Source organism: Chamaea fasciata, unplaced genomic scaffold, assembly GCF_029207755.1.
Source record: "Chamaea fasciata isolate MVZ Bird 193981 ecotype frontalis unplaced genomic scaffold, bChaFas1.0.hap1 SCAF_1, whole genome shotgun sequence".
NCBI lineage: Eukaryota > Metazoa > Chordata > Aves > Passeriformes > Sylviidae > Chamaea > Chamaea fasciata.
Window position 1 is genome coordinate 12,086,211 of NW_027094086.1, and position 19,974 is coordinate 12,106,184.

General features: G+C 44.7%; 1 protein-coding gene across 1 annotated transcript; it reads left to right on the forward strand.

Moving 5' to 3' along the window:
* Nucleotides 1-4,755: 4,755 nt before the first annotated feature.
* On the forward strand, nt 4,756-10,375 carry KLHL38 (kelch like family member 38). The gene is made up of 4 exons (XM_066204340.1): nt 4,756-4,873; nt 5,531-6,904; nt 8,219-8,324; nt 9,839-10,375. Exons 2-4 carry the CDS (start codon nt 5,555-5,557, stop codon nt 10,123-10,125), a joined length of 1,743 nt encoding a protein of 580 aa, XP_066060437.1. The 5' UTR covers nt 4,756-4,873; nt 5,531-5,554; the 3' UTR covers nt 10,126-10,375.
* The last annotated feature ends 9,599 nt before the right edge of the window (nt 10,376-19,974 follow it).

Sequence of the window (19,974 nt, forward strand, 5' to 3'; positions counted from 1 at the left end):
CCAGCACACTGTATGCTCAGACCAAGATAAGCTGGCACCATTCTCCAATGATGTAGTTTGAAGAAAAAGCCAGTGGGTGTCTAAAATACACATGAAGTAGCTGGTTTAGGCAAAGGATTTGTTTTAAAATATTCCAACAAAAGTGCCCAAAGCTGTATGAGTGGTTTCTCTGAAACCTCTCGAAGCTCAGCACTCTTTAAACCAGCTACATCCTTATTTAATGTGAAGCACATAACTTTGGTGGCCAAATTTGTTTTTGCCTGAAGACTCTTTTAATTAATGCTAGTAGGTCATTCTGACTAAAGAAGAGTGCAATTGCTTTCATCTTAATCTTTCACTCTTTAATTAGAGATTGGCCTGAAGCCAAGCCAGGAGCCCACACATCTTCACACCCACGTGTACTGGGCCAAAGTCATTACTGAATTACATGGTGTATCTCTCTATCTGTACTCAATGCAAACAGTGACTCTTGGGAAGTTGTTCTGTGACTCCAATGCTGTAAAACTTGTCCCCATGCCTCTATAAGTTTAGGCCAGGGATTCAAGACCAGTATCTATAGATGTAGCCTGTTGCCCTTGCCTACAAAATCAGAACATAGCCCAGATTCTTAAAATAAGCCTTAGTTCAGCATTATTGGTGTCATACCAATGTGAATGGCAGCTGTGACAACAGCACTCAGGGAAATCATGTTTGCTGAGCAGCCAAATAGAAAAGTAGTAACATAGTAGTTACAGAGGAATGAGAGAGAAGGACCATAAGAATATTTGAACTTAAAAGAATAAGAAGAAGATCTGATGGCTGGCAAGTAGAGTAGCAGCAGAAGAAAGTTAGCAGATTTTTCTGTGGGCAAGAGACAGCATTCACAAATTGCAGCTATAGAAATTTCTGTTTGACATATGGGAGCAGGTTGTCCAGAGAGGCTGTGAAATCTGCATCCTTCAAATTTCAAAAGTTCATCTGTACAGGTCCCTTAGCAAGCTAATGGTTCTCCCAGCCTAGGATGGGCTGTCACCCCAACCAGCCACCACTGCTGCTTGGGGCATCTTCCCGTCCTCTCCATGGCATCTGATTAATTACAACCCCTGTAACTGTCTGTTTATACAAGGAGGAATGTTAATCCTGGGTTTTGTTCCCTCTTCCAGTTTTACTAAGATCATAATAAAGAATATTTTTTTCTTGTCCCCTGTCAATTTAGACTGAAAATTTGGGTAAGGGGATGATCTATCTCTTGATTACTGTGGGGGCTGGTGGTCATTGAGACAGTGCACATAACACTGAATAGGCTCAGTGAAATCTCTGTCTTGAGCAGTCCTTTTTCTTTATCCATATTTGTTCATTTTCACCTGAATTGTAATAGGATCAGTGTATGAGTTTTAGAAGTTGTCTGACATCACCAATCTCTGTGCACCTGTCTGCTGGCTGGTCAGATTACAGCTTTTTTTCCACTCTGTTGCTTAGTGCATGACATTTCATCATCCCATTGCATTAAAACATAAGAAGAGCTGCTCTGGGTCAGATCAAATGTTCAATCACCATAATTCCAAAACTGAACGATGCCAAACACTTTAAGGAGAAAGAGCAGAAGGCGCAGGGTGAGTATATAAGCATTACAAGATGTTCATTCTTTGGTAGATACTTCTATTTTCTAGAAATTGCTCTTGAATGGAGTTTGTACAGCAGCAATTAGAGAGGTCACAGTTTTTAATAGCCCAAATGGCTCCAGCCCATCAAGGGCTAATGGGGCACCTGCAGCATCACATCTCACAGTGCTGCTGGGTCACATACCCTGTGAATGAGCCCACTTTCCCATTTGTGTTCAGACAAGACCATTATCTGTGCAAGATCTCACTCCTATAGTAATGCACTAATTTTGTCTTCCCAAAAGAAAGACCACTCAGGTCTGGTTCAGTCAATATCATACCTCCCTAGAAAACTTACCTCAAGAACTCATTTAGAAACTGATTTTTTCTGACACTTTAGACTGTCCCACAGCAGAAAAAGCTCTACCCTCTCAGCAGGGCTCATGCCTCCCCTCCCCCACCCCCACAGAGTGGGGGCCATACAGGACATATTGTCTTTGGCAGGAAACGCGATTTTTAGTCTATTTATAAATAAAATCCTAACTAAGCAGTGCTGATGTGACAACTTAGTTGTAGATGTGTCTGAAGCCATAATCTATGGGAAAAATATGAAGAGAGTTGTAAGGCAGGCAGCAGGAGCTTCATTGCTCAGAAGCCCTGGCCCTAAATTAGCAGGAACCTGTGTGGGGATTCAGCAAGGAGCAACACCACCCTCCCCAAAGCAATTAGCTATTTAAACAGCACACTCTGTACTCCGGGCTAGCGGGAATTTGCATAACTCTGCAAAGCCATTGAGCCTGGGATCTTCTAAATAAATGCCACATTTATCAGTATCTGAAGCACAAGAACATCCCACCTAGCTTTCCCCGGCCCCATAAACCAGTGTCATTAATGAAGTCAGATAGCATAATTTTTTTCTTTAAGGTTAAAAGAATAATCCACAGCCACTGCCAGGAAGAAGCAGAATTAAACAGGCAACAAGGAGTTCGAGCCAGAAGAGAGATATAAAGCTAAATCAATCATCAGAATGGACTGCAACAAGAGCATATACATACAGAGCAAGAAAGAAAGCGAGAGGGCGTTTTGTTTGGGTAGCTAATGTTCCCTGGACAAGGAGAGAGAAAAATTCTCCTTTGGGTTTCTAATGCCACTCTAAATATTTACAGCAAGATCATGTCCAGCTGGTGAGGCAGCGGCGGCAGGGAGTAGGGAGGGAGGGTTCATTTTCCCCAGCACCCCAACATCATTCTTGGGTCATTTCTTTACTTGAGAAGAGGGAAGAGGCCGTCGATTGCCATGTTTACCCTCAGAGTGACTCATCTGCTAGAGTCAAGTCCAGTGGCTCCTGCTCTTCCCCTCCCTCACCTCGCCTCAAACACGCGCGTGTGCACACACACATTTCTTTGTGGGCAACCTCCAAAAAGCTATGCCAGCCTGACTCCACCCTGTCTTTAACATGGGGCTGGGCCTTCAGGGTTCTGATTTGCCTACAGGCATTTCACCACGTCCTTAGGCTGCACTGAAAAGCCTCTCAGAAAGGCCATGTACAGCATGCCCATGATGCAAAGCTGACATTTTTAGAGGAACAGGCTGCCCACATCCCTGTGATCTGCTGTACCATGGACACAGGGGCAAGAATGTATGGAGGACTGCAAACACCAGCATGGCACAGGAGTTGACATGAAGGCAATGTAGCTCCCAATGATTTTTACCCGTCTGCCTCACTGTGACTAAATGCAGACATGACTCACCCCTGAGCTTTGGCTTTGAAAATATGAGAAGGACTTTTGCTTTAACCTTATATTTCCCTGACATAGTGATGCTTAAAAACTACATTTTGGATTCAACCCCACCCTAGAACAAAGGAAGAAATCTCAGCAGAGATGAGGAGCCCAATCCAGTTACCCAGGCAAGGGCAGCCAATTCTATTTCTCTTGAAACACCCAGGTATTTGGTATGGAGCTGGGACACATCACACTTGACCTGCTGAACACCCTAAGAGGGCACCAGCTGGAGTTCTGGAGGATCCTCCCCTGGCACAAGGCGTTTGAATGATCCCAGCCCTGAGGATGGATTTAGGCTCACAACACAGATGCCTACCATGGGAGAGTTAAATATGGGCACCTACATGTGACTGAGGCAGCTGAGCACCTTCAGACACACAGCAGTGCCTGGAGGACTGTTCAACTGCCCAAATACAGGTTGCACATACTGCTGACCTGAATTACTTGGCAGACTCAGTTGTATTGACTAGACCTCACTGCCTGCAAAAGGAGCGTAGACACCTTGTTCATGTGCAGCCATCTGCAGTCAGGGACCCCATCAAGGTGTGTGCCCTGGGGACCTCTGTGCCACCGTGGGAATTGCCACTCTGGAATCTTGGTTTCCAGCTTGCTACTCACTGCAGCAACCTGCTCCAGTCCTCCCACTTGTAACACTGAGCTTCCTCAAGCCATCCCCAAGCCCCAAGCCATGAGAAGTTATTTTCTAGGGGTTTCAGAGAGATGAAATCCTTAGACAAAAGGCCACAACCTGGTGTTTTCTATATGAAATATCAAGCAGCATCATAAAGATAAACTGCTCCAAGAGTAAGCTTCATTTTCTGCTTGGTGAAGGTAGCTGGGCTTTCCCTGCCCACCTTGGAGCAATGCTGGATGCAGGAGTCCCAGTGCATGAGCATGTCCCACCACACTGCAACAGGCTGATGCTCCCCAGATCTCTCCATAAGGTGGAGACACGGTCCGTCCCACCGGAGTCCCTCGAAGCCCTTCTCTCTCCGCCTTTCTCCATGAAACGACGGTGACAGCGTAGTGCGAGGCATTGCAGACTGTTTACAGGCTTCTAGAGTTCCCAGGCACTTTAGGACAGCGTCCTGCCACTGTTTCCAAATGGCCAGCCAGGACTTTTATAAGTGAACTTTCCTCTCCGTGTCTATTTATTATATGTAAACATTTGCCAGAAAAACACCACTCGGGCATGCTCAGAACCAGCCAGGTCATTGCAAAAGGCAGCGGCGGCGTCACATGTGATAAGAGCGCGGGGCCCGTGTGCGCCTATTCTTAGCGCTGGAATGTACACAATGCCCGCGCCCGCCGCTCCTGCGCGCAGCGCCCGGCAGCGGCAAAACTGACTGCGGCATAAACACGGCCAGAAATCACCCTCTATGAATCACCTACCTACTGAAAGAAACCTCCCGTGGGTTCGTAGGTTTTCTGTCCAGGCTCTAGCTGTGGAAAAACTCAGCAGAAAATAAACGACAGAGAGTAAGTGCATGCAGTGAAGGACAACAGAAGGTAAACGTTTCTACCCTTCGGTTCCACTGCAGATTGAGCAGTTAAGCCATGACCGTAGATACTCATCATATTGTTCTGCCTGGCACTTAACTTAGCCATTGTGTGTCTGATTAACATAAAAAAACCCACAGCTAAGCAGAGTTAATAAATAACTTTTAATGCAGATTCCCAGTCTCTAGGGTTCCGTTTGCCCTGCTGCAGAGTTCAGCTCTGCCAGATTTGCATTCTTTGGGAGTGACTAACTCTGGAGGAAAGAGGCACAAGCTACTAAACTGCTAATACTTTAAAATAGTGAATAAATGTCTAAGTGCATTTATTCAACATGATGGAAGTGGACAAACCAATTGCTTCAGCCCTCCAGCTTTAATCCAAACTCAGTGAGATACTTCAGCGCTTTTGCTTCTTGCCAATGACACAGGCAGTGCTGACCTCAGAGCTGCAACCTATCTGATAACTTTATGAAAGTTTAAAGGGTCTTAGCGACCTTTTGGCTTCTTTATTATTTTCCCACTGAGCTTAAACCATGTTCCATTTTTATGTGCAATAGTGAATGGATATTTACAGCAACATCAAAGTCCTGATTTGTTCTCTTGGAGCTGGATATTTCAATAAAAGCTGCTAAGAAATTGTTTTTTTTTTTTTCCCTGCCAAGTCCAGAATTCATCTCTCTCGTCTTTTACTATGGAAGAGGGATCCACTGAAGAGTTTCTCTTCAAAGACCAGGACTTCTCCTCTGAACTGTTGAGGCAGCTGAATGCTCTGCGGCAGAGCAAGATGCTGACTGATGTCACCCTCTGCTCTGGGGGCTTTGAAATCCCCTGCCACCGAAATGTGCTGGCTTCCAGCAGTCCATACTTCAAGGCAATGTTCTGTAACAACTTCAGGGAGAGTCACCTGCCTAAAGTCATTCTGAAGGGCGTCGACGCTGATATTTTGGATCAGATTATCCTTTATGTTTACACTGGGGAGATTCTAATATCCACTGAGAATGTCTTGTGCCTCTTGGAGACTGCATCCATGCTGCAGTACACTAAGTTGTTTGAGGCCTGCTCTACCTACCTCCAAGACAAGCTGACTCCTGACAACTGTCTAAGCATGATCAGACTGGCAAAAGTCTTGAACTGCCAAAGCCTGAACAAGAAAGCCAAGGCTATGGCTTTGAAATGTTTTCCTGTGGTGGCCTCTTCTGAGGACCTCAAGGACCTCTGTCCCATGGAGCTCATCGATTACCTTGGGGATGATGAACTCTGTGGGGAGGAGGAACAGGTCTTTGAGGCACTGATGGTCTGGATCCGGCATGACCTCCAGGCACGACAAGGCTACATCCAAGAGTTGTTCAAGAAGGTCCGACTTCAGTACGTCCATCCAACTTTCCTCTTCCATTTCATTGCTAACGACTCGCTCGTTCAGTCCTCACCCACTTGCAGGAGCATCCTGGAGTCAGCCCGGAGACACATGTTTTCCTTGTACAGCACCAACACACCTGACATCAAACCTATGATGCATGTTCCTCGCAGGTACTCCAACCAAGAGTTCCTCATCATCATTGGTGGCAGGAAGGACAGCCAGCAGACAACGAGGGATGTCCTGCTGTATGATGAGAAGACAAACCAATGGCTGAGCCTGGCCAAACTTCCCATGCGCCTGTACAAAGCCTCTGCAGTGAGTTTACACAGCAATATTTTTGTGCTCGGAGGGATGCCTGTTAGCAATAAGAAAAGTCTGGTCAGTGGTAATATTTACATTTACTCCCTCAAACTCAATCAGTGGAGGTTGATTGAGCCCATGCTAGTTCCACGTTACTCCCACAGAAGTCTGGCATATAAAAATTATATTTTATCATTCGGTGGAATTGGTGAAAACCAGGAAATCCTGAATTCTGTGGAAAGATACGATAGTGTCTACAACACCTGTGAGAGCATGGCAAACATGCCTGTTGCTGTCCTTCACCCTGCTGTTGCTGCCAAAGATCAGAGGGTTTACCTCTTTGGGGGAGAAGATATAATGCAAAACCCTGTTCGGCTTATCCAGGTAATGGTCAGTCCTGCTTGTTGTAGGCAATTTCTTCTAAGGTATTCAGCAGTCCATCACCTTCATGAGGAAATCAAACCATGACCTCAAGGAACATTGTAGCTCTTCTATTTCCCCTTCTGGATGTTTTCAGGCAGCAGCCCTGGGGCACTGGTTTGGTTCTCAGTCAGCTGTGCCACTGGTGGCACTAGGGCCTGGGCTGCCGCAGGTGATGCCATGGCAGGCAGCAGCAGCTCCCCCTGCCTGGCTTCGTGCCTGTAGCCAATCTCACCAAAATCAGTGGTTTCCCCTTGGCGCTGAGCTGGGGTCTCAGCCACGCACCTGCTCGCTCACAGCAGACGCAAACACTCGAGATCATTAGAGCGATTAGATACTCACTCATCAAAGGGCCAGAACTTAAACTGACAGTCATTTTAGATAAACAGTTGTGTTTAAAATGTGGCTTCTTCCACATGTTGCTGCCTCTCTGCCTGCTTTCAGCTGTTACACTCTATTAGGAGGAAAAAATACATTAAATTTTTTCTTTTCTGATTTGATGCTTTAGTAACATTGTAATGTTTCTTTTCCCATGAGTGTTTTTCGCTGTTCACCTTCTTTAACTAAGACGGATCATTAAGCTAAGATGGCAACCAGGACGTGAGCAATGCTTTATAATGGTACTTCATTATCAGGGGGAAGGAAATGTATTTATCAGTTAGTGGGGAGATGCCCTGGTGATATTTGCTGTATTAAGAAGCAGATAACATGACATAAAAGTTTATGTCACCCAGATGCAGATGATTGAATGATCATCAAGTGGCAACAGCTCTTTTTCTCACATAAATCGATGACTTAGATACCACTCTAAGTCCTTTTGCCAGTCTGAGTGCATATCAGTCACCAGCATAAATATAGCCACTGGCAAACATGGTGGCTGCCAGCAAAGCTAGGTGAAACTGAGGTTTATTTGCCCAGGAAATTGCTAAGGCTAATAAGGAATACGCAGAATAACTGGAAAATGAAATGAATCGGCTTGCCCTTTGGGAGAACTAGTTACAGTGATTCAATGGCCATGCAAGAAGCCTTCATATGGCAGATACACTGCTTTAGTGCTTGTGCTAGCATCTCCTGAGCAGACAATCTTGGGGATCCAGAATGCTTTCCAAGGGGATGTATTAGGGAAAAAAAGTGGGTACATTCTCAGATTTCCAGCAGTTTGAGCCAGAGGATTGTGTTTATTAGGGCAAAATAAAACCCAGAATTTCCTCTGTAATTACAGATGCTAGTTAAAATGAAACATAAACAGCTGTGTGAATATCTTTATTTTTTTATCAGGTTTACCATGTCTCCAGGAATACGTGGTTTCGTATGGAGACCAGAGTAGTGAAGAATGTCTGTGCACCAGCTGTTGTGATTGGAGACCAGATTATCATCGTAGGTGGTAAGGGCTCTGTTTCACCTTCCCTCTCCCTCCCCTGCCCAGATCCTGTGGGATTTTGCAGCCTTGCTATTTGGGGTGCTCCCTCAAAAAGCACACGGATCTTGGGAAGGAAAGGAGGAGAGTGCCCATCCTCCACGCACTTCTCTTATGGAGTCTCATGGTGATTGAAGTGGAGATAAGTTCTCCATGAGGCACTTTCTTACCCCAAGTAGCAGTACCTGGGTGGAGGAAACTGAGGAAAAGCCAATGCAATTTACTGCTCTTGGGAGGAAGCCAGGAGCATGGGGGACCTGAATTTCTCCTGCTGACTCACAGCCTGGTCCTCTGTGTCTGCTCCACTTGGAAGAATGCAAAGTACGGTTACCACAAGGCCATGGATGGCTTGTCAGGATGGGTGGGCTATAGGCCTATGAGGTGTTAGTTGGTCTTTTGGCTGCCCCCTGGGGGTAATATCCCAAAAGGACCACAAAACACTTGGAAAGAGGAAACTTCTCAGTGTCTTTTTCAACCTGAGGACCAGCCTGTGCCCATGGCAGTCAGGTGTATCATGTCCTTGATAATCTGGCCCTCTATAGTCCTCAATGCCTTTTCCCTGACCACAGACTGCCAAGAGAAAGCATTTGTTGAATTATTTAAGGAAAAATGAGACACATCGTATCTTTAGCAAAGCAGAGGATGGTACCCAAACTGCACAGGACTTCAAGGTGGTGTCACCCCTCAGGGAGAGGCCACTGCTGTCCTTTGCAGTGAGAAGAGGGGAGAGCTGAATCCAAAGGTTCAAGACTATCAGGCTCCTATGTGGCAGGTTTCCCTCACCTCAGACCACACTCATGTTTTTCTGCATGGGTAAGGTCTACTGCTGGGTACCAAGCTTCCACACCTCCACTGCTCCAGGGCAATGGCCCTCTTACCAGCCCTTACCTCTCAGCTGATATAAGGTTATATCACCCCTCAGAGAAAGAGCTGTCCACTGGTCACTGGCATGGTGGCCAGCACAGATTTGGTGCTGAGGGCTTTAGGAGTGGAGTGAGCACTGGTGGCACCATGCTGTGCATACCCGGCTCCAGTCAGCAGACAGCTACAACTCCAACATAACAAAGCCCATCACATGTGCCATTGGTTTCTGTATTTCCAAGTGAAGCTCTAGGAGTCTGTTTGGTAAAAAAAAAATATTTTCAGATGTTTGAAGGCACATACAGGTAACTGCAAGCTCCAACTATGTTTGACAGATTGGTTGCGTGACCTGATGGGCTTTATATGGTGCTCATCAAGCCTTGGCTGCCAAGGTGCTATGAGACAGGATGAGGACAGACAGGAAAGGAAGATAGACAAACAGGCATTCCTGTGACACATCATCACTTCTTAGTTTAGATATCTCAATCCTGCCAGATTATATACTACTATAATAGATTTTATTGAAGACCAGCATGAAATATATTATTATTCCTTCTGCTGGCCATAAGCACTTAATTCCCATTCCCATCTGTCTCTTCCACCTCTGGCTTTGCATTCAGGGTACACCCGGAGAATAATTGCTTATGATACAAAAGGCAACAAGTTTGTTAAATGTGCAGACATGAAGGACAGACGAATGCATCATGGGGCCACTGTCATCAAGAACAAGCTGTATGTGACAGGAGGACGATGTCTCACCTCAGACAATGTCATCAAGGACCTGGATTCCTTGGACTGCTATGATCCAGAGACTGACACATGGACACCAAAGGGAAAACTGCCGCACAAACTCTTTGACCATGGGTGCCTTACAGTGCAGTGTGTCCCCTCTTCCAACCTTCTCTAAATGACTTTTGGTACTTCCTTGATATTTTGTGCTTTTCTTCCCAGAAAGCACCCACCTCACTCTGCAGAGAGCACATGGGGAATCTTCTTGGGATCACGCAAAGTCCTGACCTTGAAGGCATCAGCAGCGTTAGTCCTTCCCAGACCCTGTCCCAGAAAGGTCATGAGCTTTGTGCTCACACTGTATTCACCTGGCTGATATTGCATGTGGTGCTGCTGAGTCCAGTCTGGAGACCTTACCCAGCATCTCACAAGGGAATAGGAAAAAGATACTGGGTAAGAACCCAGTATGGGATTTACCCTTGTACAGATTTTAAAAGTGAAGAGGGATGCTGGTATCTCCAGGGGAAGTAAGATCTTTGCTGTCATGCAAACTCAGCTGCCTGCCACAGCCCGGTGCTGCTCATTGTTGACTGAGCTTTCCATTTCCAGTGGTGGGAGTGTTTAGAATAGGAAGTCTCAAGCTCTAATCTTGTAGCCAGCTCAGGAGCAACTGCCTGAGTTCACTGTGGTAGTCAGCTCATAAGAAATAAAATTGTAATGTTCCTAACAGCTAATTAGAAATTGGCAAAAGACTGATGCTTTGATCTGAACTCTCATATTGCAACAAGAAGCATGTTTGACTTTTCTAAGGTAACACTCTTCCACAGTGCATGGAAGATTTTTGTTCCATCTGCCTGCCCTCTGAAGGATCTGGAGAAGATGGGATGGAAATTAAGATTGTCTGCATCTTCTTTTTCAAGGGATCTTATTTTGCAGGGATCTTCCTTCTCCTTTTGCATGAGGAATAGCAGTGGGGTTAGTTAGGATGACTTTGGCTGATAGAGTTCCTGAAATGTAGAACAGCAGAGAGGATTCATGGAGGAAAGAGGATGTAAAAGAGAAGAGGTATTTGGGAGGAACAATTTCTTTTTCCCTTTCTCATCTCTCCAAACCACTGGAAAAAAGCCCATGAGACAAAGCCAGTCACAGGAAGCCAGCTTTCCAAGAAGAGCAAGTCTAAATCTGCCACTTGGCAAAACAGCTCTGGCTCCACCAATATTTTCATGGGGTTCTGCCACTAAGTGCATACTTTCAAAGGGAGGGGATTAATCATCAGACGCTGAACAGGCTGTGAACTGCTGTTAGGTCACTGGGCTTGGTAAGATTGCTGAGATAGCAAGGAGCTCTACAGATGACCACTACCCAGAGAAAGGATGGCAGAAACAACACCCCTTTTTCTTCATATTTGAGAGAAAGTGGGACTTTTCAAAGGGTACAGGATGGTATGAGGAAACCATGCTCAACCTTCCTCTTCACAAAGGGTTGCACAGCCATGTGGTCACCTCCACATTGCAGAAAACCAGCTCCAGACACTAAGATCGCCTCACATAAATCGAGCAGAAGAGTGACAGGAATAGTTAACAAAGTAGAGGGCTGGAAGGAAGCATTTAGTATCAGCTGCTGGTTTAACAATGCAAAATAAAAGGGCTATTATTGTTTGCATGAGCTTTGTGTTCAGGAGTCCCCATTGTTCCCTCCCTGTGTTGATAAAGGGAATTGGTTTTGCACCAGTGGTATTGCCGGCGTTTCCTTCTAAGGATCTAAGTAAACCTGAAAAAAAATGAGTGGGAACTCAAACTCCTCTCCCAGCTGAGAAGCCTTTGGCTAGATTTCTCTTCTGTCTTTCAGTCTATATCATCATCTCCTCCCTGTGCAAAGCAGAACTAAATCATGGCACTTGCCAAATTGAGCTGGAGCAGTGATTCATCCTTGCTTCCTTACAGTCCAGCTCCCTGGAGAAAGAAGCTTTGTCATGGCCAATTATGGAAAGTCTGCCCCAGGGAGATGTTTATTCCTAACCCTGCAGTGCTGCCTTCCCAAACTCCATCCTGTTGTGACCCCACTCAGCTCCAAACTCCAGCAGACGCCAGTTGCTGCCATGCATTTTAGCTGACACAGATTCCTGCCAGGCTCGTGACTGTACCCAAAACTGAGGGGGAAAAAAAGTTGTCTTGGGGCCATAATCTGATGTTTGCAAACCTTTGCCACAGTCATTTGTTTACCCTTAGAAGCAAACAGATTTTCTTTTAATTCACATATCATATAACTAGTGATTTTCTCTTTGTTCATGTGGGACCACGCAGTACCTTGCACAGCTGGGCAGGAAATGGGGAGCACAAAAAAGATGCAGGGTTGCAGCAGGATTGAGCACAGCATCTTTCTCCCATCTCTTGGGAAGCCCTCACTTCACCCCCAGGTCCTTGGAGATGCCAAGGACTATGGCCAGCTCTGCTCTGGCTGCAACCCTGTGCTCCTTCCCTTCACAAAATTCTCACCTCATGCCCGTAATTCAAGGAATTTGGGATTGCTGGGCATTAAATTCAAAACCTGGTTTCTAATACGCTTTTGTCTTGTTGGGAGTTTTGATGCAAACTCTGACAAAGCTTTTGGGGCCCTTTGAAGAAGCGGGGTTGAAATCAGAAAACAGTGTTGAGCCTTTTCAAGACAGACAAAGGATAGCAAAGTTGCTCAGTCATGAGTAGGGAGCAGCACACGCAGCTACAGGATGGGATACTCAGCTCTGGGTAGGCACTGTGGGAAGAAGGGATGTTGCCTTTCTAATCAGGTGTTGACCACCACCTGACCCACCTAGACCAGTTCCTAATACCATCCTCACTGCTTTACACTTGTAAAGGTACTCCTAGCAAGAGTTGGCCAAGATGCATCTTTCTCCATTGTCAGGAGAGGACATTTTGTGGCAGGATCTGCAAGGCTGTCACTACCTGATACACTTTTACGTGCTTTTTCAGAGGTCTGATCATCTAAATTTTCAAGCATTTGAGTACTCACCTAGATGGGAATCCCCCATGGGAGACCAGCAAGGTTCTTCACAAATACAGTGATGGCCCCATGGAAAAGTGGGAATTTGTTGCTCTTCATTTAATAACCATGGAAGCCATGGAAAAGAGGACTTTTAAAAAGATTTCTTCTTGCAACTTCTAGAAGAGTTGAGCACCTGCCACATTTTTTCAAATCAGGGAGTGCTCTAAAAGTTCATCACCTCCAAGGCCTTGTTCTCAGGTGCCCTGACACAGTCTCTAGATCATGGAAACCACAAGACCACATGGCTGAAACCAGTCTGTTCCATGGGACAGTGAGTTACCCAGTCCGTCATGGTACTTGTCCAAACGCTGAAAATCTGCCATGAGATGCTCTGATCCCTCCCCAAGTAACATACTTGAGGTGTTATTGGCCTCAGAGCTTTTATCTTCTTTGCTGTACCTTCTGCCACAGAGATAAAGGGCAATTGATTACCCTTTTTAGATGCCATATATTTTTTTACATCTTTAGAGTTTATTAGGGTGTTTCAAAGTCTGTAGACTAAACAAACCCAGCCCTTTCAATCTTTCCTCATAAGTCATGTTTTCTAGACCTCTGATCATTTTTGTTGCTCTCCTCTGGACAATTTTCAGTTTGTCTGTTGGTAGTTTTTTTATTAAGTGCAGGGCCATGGCTCAGCCTTTCAGTGCTGAGAAGGGCAATAAACCCTTTCTGCATCTTACCTACAGCATTCCTGGTCCCAGAGTCCAGAAGGATTTTGCTTTTCACAGCAGCAGCACAATACTGACTGGGGTTCAGCTGTCATCGCAGTTAAGGAATGTTTGCAAGTTTGGGTAAGGTCACATGAAAAGACTGCAGGACATTCAGATTCTCCCAGGGTTATTCCCTAACTCCATCTTTGCTTTGGCTCATCAGGATCCCAAGTCAGAACCTGTTGAAAACAATGTCTCTCCATGGCTTCAACAAGGGGCTTTAGACATGCCCCTAATTATTGTGTTCTCATCTGTTGTTTTTTTTTTTTGGGGGGGGGGGGTGTTGTTTGTTTGGGGTTTTTTTTAGTACTAGGGGAAAAGTTTCAGGCAAGAAAAGAAAAGGAATGGAGAAGATTGCATTTCCTTTTCAACTTTCTTCCCCTTGCCTTGCTGCAAGACAGAGCTGAGTCCTGCTGCACAGGCAACCTGTGGCAGCAACTTTGCTTTGATCTCAGCAAAGAGTCGTAGGTTAAGCCTGTGTTTTTTCACTGTAACTGTTTATCAAACAATGCAGTCCTTTCCAAGGGCAGCCGTTTTCTTCTGCAGTAATATGTTTATAATTATAATGCATTTCCTGCTTCTTTTTGATTAAACACACCTGACAAAGTAGGAAAGATGTCAATGCATAAATAAACGGGCACACCAAGTTCATTGCTTTGTCAGTCCTCTTTTTCCAAATGCCAAGGAGTTCATTGTGAGGTGAATCCTCTAGCTGAGAAGGAAACAATTGGGTAAAGCATATATGAATAGCGTACAGGGTAATTTATCCCTGGCATTGTTCCTTAGCCTGACCTGAGAGCCATTAATAATTGACAGCAGCAAAAACCATCCCTTTTTAAAAATATAAACATCCATACTTTTTTTCCAGCTGCTTTAAAGCTCCCCCACAGAAGTTGAAGTCATATTCTCCATGGCACCATGACCATGAATTCCTCAGTGCAAGGTTGCACCTGCAAAGGAGCTGAGATCTGCAGATTAGTGGACTGCTAATAATGTTTTCAGTGGCTAAATCAAATGAGTTTTCCCACAGTCCAAATGAAGCAGAGTTCTTACAGACAAACTGATGTCTCAGGCTGCTGGTGCCATCAATGTCCATAGGGCTCCTGGGGGTTTGTGTTGGAGCCCTGAGAGATTGATCTGGCCTCTTCTGTTTATTAATGTTTCCAAAATAGTAGCAGAGTAGTGAGGAGCCCAACTGCTCTGTCACTCGGCAAGTCACCCACTGGCTCCAGCTGCTGCCTGTCACTTCTCTCCCCAGAGCTCTTTGTTTGCCTACACTTCTTTCATGTCACAAGAACCCTTTCCCAGAAAAGCAAGCAGCAGCACATCTCAAGCAGCCCTGGGCCAATAGGCACATGTCTAGTGGCTGCTTTAAACACAAGGCATCCCCACAGCTGTTGGAGACTTTTGCCTTAAGAGTCAGGGGTGAGACATGAGGTAGAACACTGCTGGAGGTTGGAAAAGGTGGAAGAATCTGGTCCACTTCTTCATCTGGTCAGGAAGATGCTTGTAACCATCCTCCTATATCTAATCTTCCTATGTCTAGTTCCCTGAAGTTTTTTTCTTGACCAGGCTGTGCCTTCTGATGAATAAGCCATGTCCCACCACCCCTCCCTAAAGCAGGCATGCTGGGACAAGGACAAAGGCATGTCTGCTTCCTCAGATCCCCCAGTGCCACATCTGTAATGACATCCCCTGAGTTTTGCCCTGGTCTTGGCACATTGCTGAGTTTTCTCTCTGCTCTTGGATACCTTCCTAGGCTCTGCAGCTGCCCTGAACTAACGTTTGGATGTGGCAATGACAGCCCAGAGCACCAGGAAGTGACACCAAGGACTATCAAGTCCAAATTTTCAAACTGATGGGATGTTTCTGGTCTGGAAAATCAGCCCAAAAGAATCTAAGCCTTAGAACAGAACCCTGGCACCTCTCTGTAAGACCTGGGGGACTGTACGGAAACATGTTCAGCCCCAAGGAGCAGAGAACAAACTTAATGGAGAGTGCTGCAATGTGAAACTTGGCTAGAAAACTTCAGTGCTGGCAAAGAGCAGTGTTTTATCCAGATCAGCAGCAAGCCCTGGAATTAATAGGCTTGATTAAACTATTTTGATGTGTATGGTATGTGGAGATAAGGGCCCAATTCCCTAGGGTTTCCAGCAAAAATCAGATGTTAACATAACAGTACGTGACATTCCCTGACAGGAGTAAGGAACACTGCTGAAAGACAAGAGACAAGTACAGACCAAGGGGCAAAAGGGGCACTTCTTCAGAGAGCAAAGTTACCATGAACTTGCTGGATATGGTTCAATGCTGAAATGACGTGGACCCTGGCACCAGGCAGATCAAAAGCAAGGGAACTGTGCCTGCTTTGTGTTGTTATGACACATATATTTCCCTGAAAATGACATTAAAATGTACCAGAGGCTCAAGCATAGTTCTGTTTATCTATTCCCTGGGTAGGATCTTAGAGACAGCCTGAGCACTGCAGAATATGGCCTCTGTGAAGTAAACTTGGCTTCTGGCATGAGGACCATCAGCAAATGTGAGACAGGAAGCCAGCACATTGGGGCACACATGACTATTGCCCACAGCTGCCTGTCAGGGCTGCATCCCTTGGAGACACGCAAAGGGATGAGCCATGGGAAGACATTCCCCTGCCATGCAATGAGGTTTGCCAGAGAGGAAGCAGATGGCATAGAATGATTCCTCCCTGTCGTATTGACCCTGGGCTCATCCTGTGCAGAAACATGGAAAGGCTTCTCATTGCCCAGGCTGTGTCAACAGTGCCTCAGTGCACTTCAGGCCATATTTCAGTCCTGGCACTCCCTTGCAGCTGAATTACCCATTAATTCATGATGTGGACTAACCCATGGGTGCACGTAGGGCCATGGCATCCAACAGAGAAGACTCCCAGCAATTTAACTGAGTGCCAGCTCAAACCTTGACCAAGGAGGAAAGCAGAGAGTTCCTATGGATGTTCTTCCAGACGCTGTGATATTTAATGGCTAATTCAGACCTTTTTAAATGAAGGAAGTCTTTGAGCTTGGTAGGTTCTGACTGAAGGCTTCTGGCTGAGAGATCCTGTTTCGAGCCTACAAGAGTTGTCTGCTCATAGTAACTTGGTACAAATGTCAGTAAATAGAGCCTGTTTCTTCCTCCAGGGGGCTCTGGAAATTTTTTCAGGAGAAAAGTAGCAACACACAATGAAAGAAAGGTCGCAGGCAAACTGAACTACAAATGGCAGGGAAGCCAAAAGCATGTTTGCCCTTCCAACCTTGAGCATATGTTTTTTATGGCATGCAATGTGACATGCACAGTCGATCACGGATATCAAGCTGAGAGTCTGTTATTTGTGATGGCAACGTAAAATACACAGGCACTCACTCCAAAGAGCTTATGAGAAACTGGGAGCTGAGGACACAGATGGCCCTCAAAGCACCATCAGCTGGACTTTCAAAGCATCCAGCTCATTCATTAGGCACGAGCAACATCTTATGCCGTAACCTGGATAACTGAAGTAGAAGTGAAATAAAATAAAATAAAATAAAATAAAATAAAATAAAATAAAATAAAATAAAATAAAATAAAATTCAGCTCTTCCCCATGGTTCCCTGGTCCTCAGATCAGCACACAAATATGATCAAACAAGTGCCAAGACTCAGGACTTTCTGGAACTTGAGCAAAACCAGCTGCATCAACCTTTCTATCCCCAGGTACCTCATAGCCAGAAGAGAACCATTACCCTTCACCTAGAAGAGTTTTTTCCCCTGATTTTCCACGTCAAGATTTTTCCCTTCTCCAGGAAAGGTAGCAGAAGGGTTGGGACAACTCTAGGAATGAGCACACACCTGGGAAATCGGATCCCTTCTTCTTTTAAAAACAAGTGATTTATAGAGTAAGGACAGAACATTCAGACAGCTCAGGGAACTTTGATTTCCAGGAACAAGCTATAAAAGCCATTTAGATTGCCTGAAAATACTTTGACATTTCCCTTTCATATTTCCAAAGCAATTTCAATGGTAAGGTAAATAGGTAGTGCAGACCAAATTACTTAGGACTGCCACTGGTGAAGGGAAATGCAGCTGGGGAAATGATTACCTGGATCAATAGGATTTTGCCTTTATCATAATTGTTTGACTCTCAAATATATTTTCCTCTACTGATTTGTGGCTGGACTACTGCAAATACATGGATTTTCATATAAGTACAACATACTGATTTGTGGCTGCAGTATGTTGGTGAGCTCAGCTTGATCAGGAGAAAATCCTTGCCCCGGTTTTAGTAGAAACCTTCAGACACACTGACACTGCCTGGCTCAGTGGGATATGGCACTGGCAAGCAGTATGAGTCATTTGCCCTGGAGCGCTAAGAGCAGAGAAGATCTGAAGATCTAGATCAAATTGGTGAATCTGCAGCATCTGACACAGTTTAAGAGGTTAAGCCTATTTATAGACAAATGAGGGTAATTTTCATAGCTGAAGGGATTGTATTTTTTTTTTTCAATAAATTCATAATAAACTCTAGGGAGGAAAATACTGAGATCTGTACTCAGATAACTCTTTGGAGATGAGGGGAAGTTTGTCCAAGACAAGGATGGAGTCGAAGGAGCCAGTAACTCAAGAGTTCATTATCCTCTGCCTGGATTAAGTTTTGCTTTCAGGACAGTACAAAGCACCCCTGTGGAGTCAGACCTTGATCTCCCTGGCTGGTGCATAGATGAGACCCACACAAGTGCATTTGAAGGGGGAAACAGGGAGAGACAGAATGGATTTGCATCTGCCAGGAAACAAATAGCTTATTTTCAGAGAAATTTCTGTTATCACTTCTTGTCTTCTTACTTCTTCTTTAGTGAAATAAAATGTTTATTATTAAAAGGGACAACATTTTGCTGTTTTAGTGACATGAAATTAGGCAAACATTCTTGAACAGACAAATTGTGAACTATTAGCCTTACAGTCCTGTGGTTGATCACACCCCTTCTCATTCTGGTCATTTGCCTGTGGATTATGTCTCACAGCAGAATCAGCTCAACGCCTACTTCAAAATTTGCCTAAAGTCTAACTCGAGGAAACCCTCTTGGTTATCACTAATGGTGAAAATGAGAGTTAGTTTGCTAGTGGGTATCAGCAGTGCAGTTATGTGGCATCACTAGTAAGTGAGAAAGGATGTGACTTGCTGAGTGATTGTGGGTAAAACATTGTATCTTTCATGTCTCCAATGTCACACCATTAAAATAACAATGATACCTACCCCATAAGGGCATTTCAAATGAATTTGCTAAAGCTCAAAAAAACACTGCCTTTTGCGAATTGCTAAAGATTGCTTTTGTACAATCCTACTGCAGCTACTTGCTCTTTAGGAAGTAACCACACCTATAGAAACAATGCTCTTAATTAATATAATTATGATCTTAAATGAATGGCTATTCATCTGGATAAGCACAAAGATTTATGAAAAGAATATGGGACTGATTTTGACTGAGGCTAACCACCACAGCGGGGGGGGGGGGGGGGAAAAAAAAGAATAGGGGTTTTAACACTGCTTTCCATAGAAACCAAGGATGTATTGACTATGAACTTATAGACCCATGGGGAAAACAGGACCTTATCAAAAGGATACAAACACTAGCAGGATTGGCAGGTGGATTGGGCCCATGGACTAGTGATGCTTTCACTTAAAGGCTCTCTTGCTTGGAAGCAGTCTCCCAAGTAAGTTTGATGATTTGAAAATCATCCCTTTGAGGTTATCTGAAACTTTTTTCCAAATTCAGCACAATGATATATGGATGTATGGAGCACTCCACACACACATTTAATTTCCAAGTCTGAAATTTCAGATCATGCCAAAAAATAGCATTTCCATACATGCATTCCAGCATGCATTTCTACATCCCAGGTCTGTAGAACCTTGCTTGTCTTCCTGGAAAAAGTAAGTTTCTCTATTCTTTCAATATTTTTACACCAGCCTTTCTGAGACGCCTTCTTGTAACATCCCCTCAGCATCTGTTTTATTTTAAAAGGATAAAAATGCATCAAAGTCTCACACATTCTTGCTGCTTTCAAGCTTCTCCAGTTACGTTATTTATATTAATTCATTCCGGTTTTTTGTTAGGATTTTTTTTTTTTAAAATTTCATATACTCAGTGGCAGGGACAGAGACCTGCAGGGTGTGTTGTTTTTAAAAACCATTTTATTTTGTCTGCTCTGTGATGAAAACATCTTTGCAAATGCAGGATTGCAGAGATGTTTGGGCACCTGCCATCACTCTATTAACTTTAA

Bases quoted from the DNA above. Each gene is read 5' to 3' on its own strand.
- KLHL38 (XM_066204340.1), top strand. From the start codon at position 5,555: ATGGAAGAGGGATCCACTGAAGAGTTTCTCTTCAAAGACCAGGACTTC. The intron at 6,905-8,218 runs GTAATGGTCAGT...TTTTTTTATCAG, and splicing joins ACCCTGTTCGGCTTATCCAG to GTTTACCATGTCTCCAGGAA. The intron at 8,325-9,838 runs GTAAGGGCTCTG...CTTTGCATTCAG, and splicing joins CCAGATTATCATCGTAGGTG to GGTACACCCGGAGAATAATT.